This window comes from Eretmochelys imbricata, chromosome 3 (assembly GCF_965152235.1).
Source record: "Eretmochelys imbricata isolate rEreImb1 chromosome 3, rEreImb1.hap1, whole genome shotgun sequence".
Taxonomy (NCBI): Eukaryota; Metazoa; Chordata; order Testudines; family Cheloniidae; genus Eretmochelys; species Eretmochelys imbricata.
This window is the reverse complement of record NC_135574.1, coordinates 192284676-192293557: the sequence shown is the minus strand read 5'-3', so window position 1 is coordinate 192293557 and position 8882 is coordinate 192284676. Positions and strand designations below refer to the sequence as shown.

At 43.2% G+C, this 8882-nt stretch overlaps 1 protein-coding gene across 1 annotated transcript in view; it reads left to right on the top strand.

The window, feature by feature from the left end:
• The first annotated feature begins 777 nt into the window (after positions 1-777).
• The window catches only part of BFSP1 (beaded filament structural protein 1), a 47329-nt gene continuing 39224 nt past the window's right edge, over positions 778-8882 (top strand). The window contains exon 1 of the mRNA XM_077812030.1: positions 778-1148. Within this exon, the coding sequence (XP_077668156.1) occupies positions 778-1148 (371 nt within the window). The remainder of the gene's footprint in view (positions 1149-8882) is intronic.

Sequence of the window (8882 nt, the reverse complement as noted above, 5' to 3'; positions counted from 1 at the left end):
CCTCTGATAAAAGGATTATTGACAGAGGCCTGATGAGACGCCATCGTAGTCTCTGAATCCCTGGCTGTGGTGCTGGGTGTGGTTCTGGAGGACAGAGCATAGGACAAGTCCTATTTTGCCACTGGAAAGAGAGAAAAGCATTGGAGTCAATGTCTCCACTGCTCACAGGGCAGCGAGTTGAGGCAGGGCTCACTTGCACTTTCTGTATGCAGCTCCCCTTTTGTTCTGGAACAATCACAAAAAACATTAGACCAGGCAAAAGGTAAACATGACTCTTGCTCATCCCCTCATGCAAAACCTCTGATTCAGCAAAAGGATTCCATACACAGTCCTCGTACAAACAACCCCAAGCCCAAAAAACCCCAGCCACCAAATGCTTTGAACTCAAGCCTCTAAAACTGCAAAGTCTTTGTTTTGTGGTCGCTTTATAGCATTCTAATCCACCGACAAAGCTGGACGCCACTCTCTCTTTCATACTGGCCACACACAATTGCAGCTCATGGAAAGAAAGAAAGAAAACAGTCCCCCAAACTGCTGACAGCCTCTGGAAAGGGAGAGAGGAATGAGGCGGGGCTATTTGATTTTATTTAATTTGCTGCTGGTGGCTGGCATTTAGTGCCACAAATTGCAGTGGAGAGAAGTCATAGGCATTGGGAGATGGGTGGCCTCGCTTCTATTTCTCCCCCCTAAGTCCCCCAAACACATTTCCGATCCAAACTGGAGAGACAGAGACACACAGAAGAGGGGATCTTGGGCCTGCACGGCCTCCCCCAAGCCATGTATAGAAGTAGCTACCTGCGAGAAGTGCGCAAGGAGAAGTATGAGCGATCTGATGCCTATGATGAGCTGCAGGGCACCTCAGACTTCAGCAGCCTGGCCCAAGCCCAGGGCCTGGAGAACCTGCAGGAGCTCAATGAGAGGTTTGCCAACTACATCAATCGGGCCCGGATGCTGGAGCAGCGCAACACTATCTTCCGTAAGCAGCTGGAGACCTTCCAGCGCATGGATGTGCTGGCCGGCTTGGAGGAGGCCTTTGCTGAGCAGATTGAGCTGAATCGTCTGCGCATCCGTGAGCTGTCTGCTGACCGGGCCAAACTGGAGCGAGAGGACAAGGATTCACAGCGCATGCTCGATGAATACCGTAACAAGTAAGCCAGCCAGAGTCAAGGGGTGCTGCCCAGCTCCTCGCTCTGGGTGTCTATTACCACTACATGTTACCACTCTCTAGGGGTGTTTATCACTGTTAGGGGTACATACCCTCTTTCATCTCTAGAAGCACTTTACTCTGAAACAACATGTTAATTTTGCCTTGCTCTGGCTCCGGAAAGCTCTCTTAGTTAGATGCATTTCTTTAGGGAAGGGGAATGAGTCCCATTTCTCATCTTCACAGTCTCTGCTTTCAAATTCTGTTATTTGCTAGCACTCCTATACCAAGAGAAGGCCTGGCTGACAGCAGCATACTCTAATTGCCTAATAAGTCCAAAAGCCATAAGACGTAGTACACGGGGCCAGGATCTGCCCTGGATGTTGGTGCATGGCTCCTATATTGACTTCAGTGTGCCCAAGAGCAGGGGCATTCTCAAGGGGGGGCAAGCTGGGGCACGGGCCCTCCCAACAATTGTCAGGGCACAGAACTTCTCTGGCCCTGGGGCCACGGAGGCATGGAAGAGTGAGCTCCTGCCGGGGTGCAGGGAAGAGTGAACTCTTCCCAGAGCCGGAGTGGGGGGGAAGGGTAAAGTGAATTCCTGGTGGGGAAGAACTAGCTCCTGTCAGGGACAGGGCAGGGTGAGGGAGGAAAGAGCAAGCTTCTGCCAGGATGGGGGGAAGGAGTGAGCTCTTGCTGGGGCTGGGGTGGTGGAGGCAGTGAGCTCCTTCTGGGGCAGGGAGAAGGTAGAGCAAGCTCCTAGGGGGAGGGCACAGAATATGCCCCTCCAAAAGGGGTCAAAATTTTAATTCCTGTGCACGCCCCTGCCTAAGAACTAGGAGTTGATGTCAGAGGGAGCCACATGGGAGCATCTGAGGGAAGATCTTGACCCTAACTGTATTTGTTTAGGACTGTCCATATTCACTGCATGAAAAGAGTTACAGCACCACAAATTGCTTTTATTTCTTAATTCCATGAAACCCAGAAGAATATACCTGAGTGTTTTCTTGAGAGATTGCCATATCTAGGCCAGTGCATTTCAATTACCCTAAGCTAAGGATACAGTTATTACTTGCACTGATCTACAGGTTCAAATTGGTGGTTTTTGCTTTGCTTTTGCTATTGCATGTGGCGTCCCTTCACACCCAGCCCTGCACAGCACGTGGGCAGAATATAAGGAGAAGAAGAAAAGTGATGAACATGACTAGGCACACCAGGGAACCCTTAGGCTGCATTTCATGAGAGTACTGCTCTGTGGGCCCCGGTTACTCCTGCCTGTTAGCAGTAGAATGGTCTTTGCAGGGAATGCATAGGTGAGCACCCTTTTAGCTTTACGAGCATTGTGCTTATGCCTGCAAGAAGCACAGTAAAAAAGGCACAACCCAGTTGGGAGGATGAGGGACAAAGATGACTTTTGTCTGATGTATTTTCATGTCTCTCTAGCACAAAACCAATTTGCTGGTTATTCTTAGATGTTTTAAGTCTATCTGAAAACTCATTCATGAGCTCTATGTGAAGACTGAGATTGTGAGGAATAATAATTATCAAAGATTTTTTCCAAGGCCCAGTCATGCAGCCAATAATGCAAATGTACTCCTATGCTAAGGCTATATTTACTATGTAAGCCCTCAAAAGGTAGGGAAATGATGCCTAGTCCTTTGACCTTCTGCATAACAGTAAATTTTACCCATTAAGGCATTAAATGTGTGTGAGATGGTTGTCCTCAAAGGCAGATAGCATCTTGAATGGACATAAAGCTTCTTCTATATGGGATGGTTAGGCAAGAACATCTCTAAACTCAGGCACTAGTTAGGTGAGTTAGGATCTGTAGAAGCAGAGTCCTAGACCAAGCTCTGCAGATGTGCTTATTAAGGAGAGATGGTGGCCTCTCATCGCTAAGATTACAATTACTCTACAGCCGTGCTGCTCAAAGTGGTGGTCCTTGGACCGGTGCCGGTCCGCGAGCCATCAGCTGCCAGTCTGCGTGCACATTGGGGGAAAAAATTGCCGGTCCCCCACATCAGATAGTTTGAGAAGCACTGCTCTACAGGACAATTTATGAGACTGATTTTGATCTCATATATAGAAGAAGAAAGAGAATAGAAAATCCTTGTGCTCTCAAGTGTTTAGGGTTAAGTCAAAAATAGGGATAATGTTACTGATTCCTCTGTAAAGTGCTTTGAGAGCTCTTGATGGAAGGCACTAAAGACAAGCCAGGTATCATTGTTATTGTTACTAAAAAAAAATGATGTAAATCAAGTAAGAACTTTTGAAACTGAAATAATGTTAAATGTCTCCTTTTTGATTTCCCCCCCAAAAGTGTCTAATGCTTCTTCCTAGTCCTCTCTCCTAGTTTTTAAATACATTGGGAAGTAGATCGAATCTATTCTTATCTATTAGTGATATGAAAGAATTACTGTGAAAAGTATGTTTTCTTTATTATCCATATAGTAGAGTGTATTTTTTAACATATAAGTTAATTATATTTTCAGATTCATAAAGTTCTTAGTAGGTTCTATGGGGGTCTTGGACCATCTGGGCTTGGTTCTGCAATCCCTATTCACATTGAGTAGCACTTAGTCTCAGGAGTAGTCTTGTTGAGATCCCTAGAAATATTCACATGAGCACATGCTGCCCATTGTAAGGCATGCGGCAGTGCGCCCTCCTTTTTGTGTCTCTCTTTCTGGGATAGAGATCCTAGAGTAACTACACTGATTACTTTTTGTCCTTCTGGCTTGGATCCTCTGGATTTAGCTGCTACCTGCTTGTTGTGAGTACTCACCATGACCCACTAGAGAACTACAAATCAATGCTCCAGTAGAAAATACTAGAGCCCAGGAAAGAAAAAATTAGCACAGATTAAGGACATGATAGGCACTAATTCCTTCTGGCAAACCAGGAAAGAGTTTAAGCCAAATAAGCAAAAAGAAATCCCAACAATATAGATTTGCAAAAATCAAGGCATAATGCTTCTGTGATTTATATAAAGGAATTCAACCTGGATAGTTGACACAAGAATAAAACAGCATCACTAGAGAAAAACAGTTGCACCTGAAGACATCATTAGAAACTACCATCCCTCCTGGTCCTCCTTTAACAATACAGGAACAAGAAGAATCCTTTCAGAAACTCATACCTATGTAGCCCAAATAGAGTAACAGACTCAGATTGGGTTGCATTACAGGAAAAACTTCTGTAGCGCATTTACACTCTAAAGAATATAATCACTCCCCAAGATCAACATCTTTAACTTCCTGATCATCAGAGCAAATAAATTTGCCCAAAGCCACAAAGTACTCCAGATTTTAATCCGATATCTAGATTACCAATATACAGGTCACTGGGAAGAACCAATCAAAAAAAGCAGCAAGCTAGACGGCTACAGAACTGTCAGGCCATCAGACTACCTCACTACAGTAAATGTGCAAAATGGAAACAGCCTCTCCTTGAATACAGAATGTGATTATAGACTAGAGATCAAAATAGGGAGGCACAAAGCAGTCCAAACCCAGAGAGGAGTAACTATGCAACCATTGTGACACAGTGACAACATAAAAATGGTCATACTGGGTCAGACCAATGGTCCATCTAGCCCAGTATCCTGTCTTCCAGCAGTGGTCAGTGCCAGGCACTTCAGAGGGAAGGAACAATACAGGGCAATGAGCAAGTGATCCATCCCCTGCCATCCAGTCCCAGCTTCTGGCAGTCAGAGGTTTAGGGACACCCCGGAGCATGGAGTTGTGTCCCTGACCATCTTGGCTAATAGCCATGGATTGACTTATCCTCCCTGAACTTCTCTAATTCTTTTTTTAATCCAATTATTCAGTTGGCTTTCAAAACATCCCCTGGGAATGAATCCCACAGGTTGACTGTGCATTGTGTGAAGAAGTACTTCCTTATGTTAGTTTTAAACCTTCTGCCTATTAATTGTGCTATGTGACGGGGTAAATAACACTTACGTATTCACTTTCTCCATACCATTCAGACTTTTGTAGGCCTCTATCATACCCCATTGGTCGTCTCTTTTATAAGATGAGGAGTCTCAGTCTTTTTAATCTCTCCTCATAAGGAAGCTGTTCCATACCCCTAAACATTTTTGTTACCCTTCTCTGTACCGTTTCCAATTCGAATATATATTTTTAAAGATGGAATGACCAAAATTGCATGTAGTATTCAAGGTGTTGTAATACCATGAATTTATATAGTAACACCATGATATTTTCTGTCTTACTATCTATCCCTTTCCTAATGGTTCCTAGCTTTATGATAGCTTTTTGGACTTTTGCTGCACATTGAACGAATATGAGACAGAAAGGCACTCTGCTCCAATGTGCAAAGGATGAAGGTGTATGAGGAAGACACTTCCTAAACTGTCAGGAATCATGAAAAATCTCTCATCAAAAAGCAATAAAGAAAATCGGTACCTAACCCTGGGAGAAAGGAGAGAAATGATAGAGATGGCATCATGCTCATGTAGCCCCCTGGAATAGACATTGCTAACAAATGGGAGCATGGAGCTAGCATGAGTGAATTGTGCCTACCTCTGACAGATATTTAAGGGGTCTGTCTGGTTTTGGTTTGGTTTTTACTCTTGTATAGCTTTTCATGCTAATAGAATCTCACTGAGCTGAATTGTGTACTGTCCTAGCTGCTCTATGTTTGGTTTCTACTGGCTGGACTGGCCGCTCACTGATGTTTTTCTACCCCACCCACTCATGGTACCCACAACTTACAAATGTTTTATATCACTTTTTTACAGTACAGAATACTTACTTCTTTCTGTGACCAAAAAGCAAAAATAACATGGCACATTTTATTACTTATTTTCAAATATACCACCTCTCCCTCCCCTGCGTCTTACAAATACAAAGATTTTAGCATGAGGGCACACACATGCACACACAAACACACACACACACAGAATGTATCCTATTGACTTGCATCATTAGCTAGACCAGTGGTTTTCAACTTTTTTTTCATTGTGGACCCTTAAAAAATTTTGAATAGAGGTGCAGACCCCTTTGGAAATCTTAGACATAGTCTGTGGACCACATGATCCGTGGATCACAAATTGAAAACCACTGTGCTATGGAAACCACAACCCTTTGCGGACCCCTTAGACAGTCTGAGGACCTCCAGGGGTCTGTGGACCTCAAGTTGAAAAACCACTGAGCTAAATCACATGTACTTCTGAAGTTACATTTTAAATGCACTAGGGCTGCTACACTATTTGCAGAATTAAATCCTGATGAACCACTTGCAAACAGATCTTACATTCAAATTCATTTTTTGCTCATCTTTAATGGGATTCACATCTCTTTCTATTAGCATGAATAATTCAGATTCTGTGTCAATGGATAATGACTTCTTTCTCTAGAACTCACTTAAGTATTCCTGGGGACTGCCTACCACAGCTTGCAATATCATTTTGCTAATTATCTTAGTTGTATTAAGCATAATTATCATAGCAGCATTATATTTTGTGTGTAGGAAGGCTGAAAATACAGCGTATATTTCTCTCTCTCTCCGTGGTATCCAGAAAGTTATTATAAACTAGATTATTTTAATGTCAATGTCTAAGCATAAGTAATTTTTAAGTGAAAAAAAATTAAAAGTTTACTCATTAAAACAGAGTGTTTCATTTAAAAGATATTGAAAAATAGAACTCATGGGGTTTGTGTGTAGTGTAACTCCCTGGAAATTGCTAGATATAAAGCTGGGCACTGGATTCTTCAATAATTCTTCATAACTTTTTTTTTATGATCAAATCTAATTGATATTCCTCCCAAATTGGAACCCTTTTGTGAAGCCAGGGTGACCGTGTAACTGGTAATCAGAGGTACAGGCCACAACTCTAGTAGCACAACAGCTGGAATGTGTGAGATAAGAAGAGCTCCATAGTCAGTAACCATCTGTGAAGCCACTTTCCAAACCGCATCTGCAGAAGCAAGTGCTTTTGGCTTGCTCAGAGTGAGAAGCGGCCAGGGCATATGGTATTGTTTAATGCTCTGCGGGAAGGTGCTCAGATACTTTGGTGATGTGCTCAGTATAAGAACCTGAACAGAATAGAATAGACTAGAATAGAAGAGTAGACATGTCCTAGCTCCAGTCTTCTTACTCCCCTGTTACCTATGACTTGTTTGATGTACATACATGGTGACTGGACCCATAAAGTGCACCATGACTGGCGCATCAGGCACTGGACAGCAGTGAGCCTTAGTAAGAGGTTGGAGGAGGTGGCTGTACATGCCTTCAAAATGCCATCCAGCTAAACAGTCCCAGACCATCCTGTACACATTCTGCTGCCCTCAACATCCACTGGCCCATGGTAACCTTAATGCCTCCCAATGCAAGAGGGCAAGGGGCTCACAGATTTTTTAGTAGTACGTTTCAGCTGGCCTGGCCAGTTCAGTGTACCCCAACACACTAATTTCATAAGCTGTATCTAACAGTGTTATGTAAGATATCAACAGAAAGCTAATGACATACTGATCATTAATATTAGTGTGTGGTATACGTATGGAGGACAACTTTAAAATTATAAACATATTAGAAATAATGTTATCAAAGTACGTCTGACAGGCAGCGCTAGACAAAGGAATGTAGTTCCGCCACCTGGAAGATATTTCCAAGGTACATTAAGAGACAATGGGCATGCAAATTCCATAAACGGTCAGTAGGACCATCAAGACAGCAGGGGGAGGAGATTGCAGGAAACAGATCAATTTGCATTTTAGGAAACTCTAGAGTGGGAAGAAGCCAGCATGAAACTCCCTACACCAAGAGACTCTATATCACTTTCCTCACAGCTTGAATGAATGATACTTTGAGGGTGTGGGGGACCTGCAGAAGAATTCATTTAAAGATTCACTGGACTACAAAGGAATGAACAGAGAACCCCAAGTTATCTTTCACCTATGAAGACAAAGGAACTGAGCACTTTGGACTTTGTGGGAGATCCTGACTAGAGGGGTTAGTCAGCCATCTTGCTGGAGATAGTTTTCTTACGAATCTATCATGGACAAAGGCTGTAGCCTGTTTTGTTAAGTCTTCACTTCCAGAAAGCATTTTTCTCTTTTGTTTGTTTGCTAACTTTGTCCTTTATATGTGAACTCATTTATAATCTGATCTCCTTTTGTTAATAAACTTGTTTTACTTTTAATCTAAACCAGGCAGTGCTTTGTTTTGTTTAAAGCGAATGTTAGCTCTGGTTAATGTGGCAAACTGTTAGGTATTGTGTCTTTAAAGGAACAAATGAACCTTAATATCTGTCTGAACGGTCTAGGGGAGAGCTGGACATTGCAGAACACATGGGTTTGGGGAAAATTTGGGACTGAGGGGTGATGGGTCATTTTGCCAGGTGTAACCAAGGCTGCTGGAGTCCAGAGATGGACAGGGTATAACAAGCAGGGCTGCTGGAATCAGAATTGTTGAGTCAGAGCTGCTTAAAGACATTCAAGTGCATGGTTGTATGTTGGCTGGAAGCATCTAGACAGAACCACAACAGCAAAGCAGGGGAGGCGGTGACACCACCCCTCAGGGGTCTGGATTGCACCACAAAATGTGATACCACCTAGAAGAGGGATGCCTTTACACATAAAACACATAATTAGGGCCCTACCAAATTCACGGCCATGAAAAACGCATCGCAGATCATGAAATCTGGTCTCCTCCCATGAAATCTGGTCTTTTGTGTACTTTTACCCTATGCTATACAGATTTCACAGGGGAGACCAGC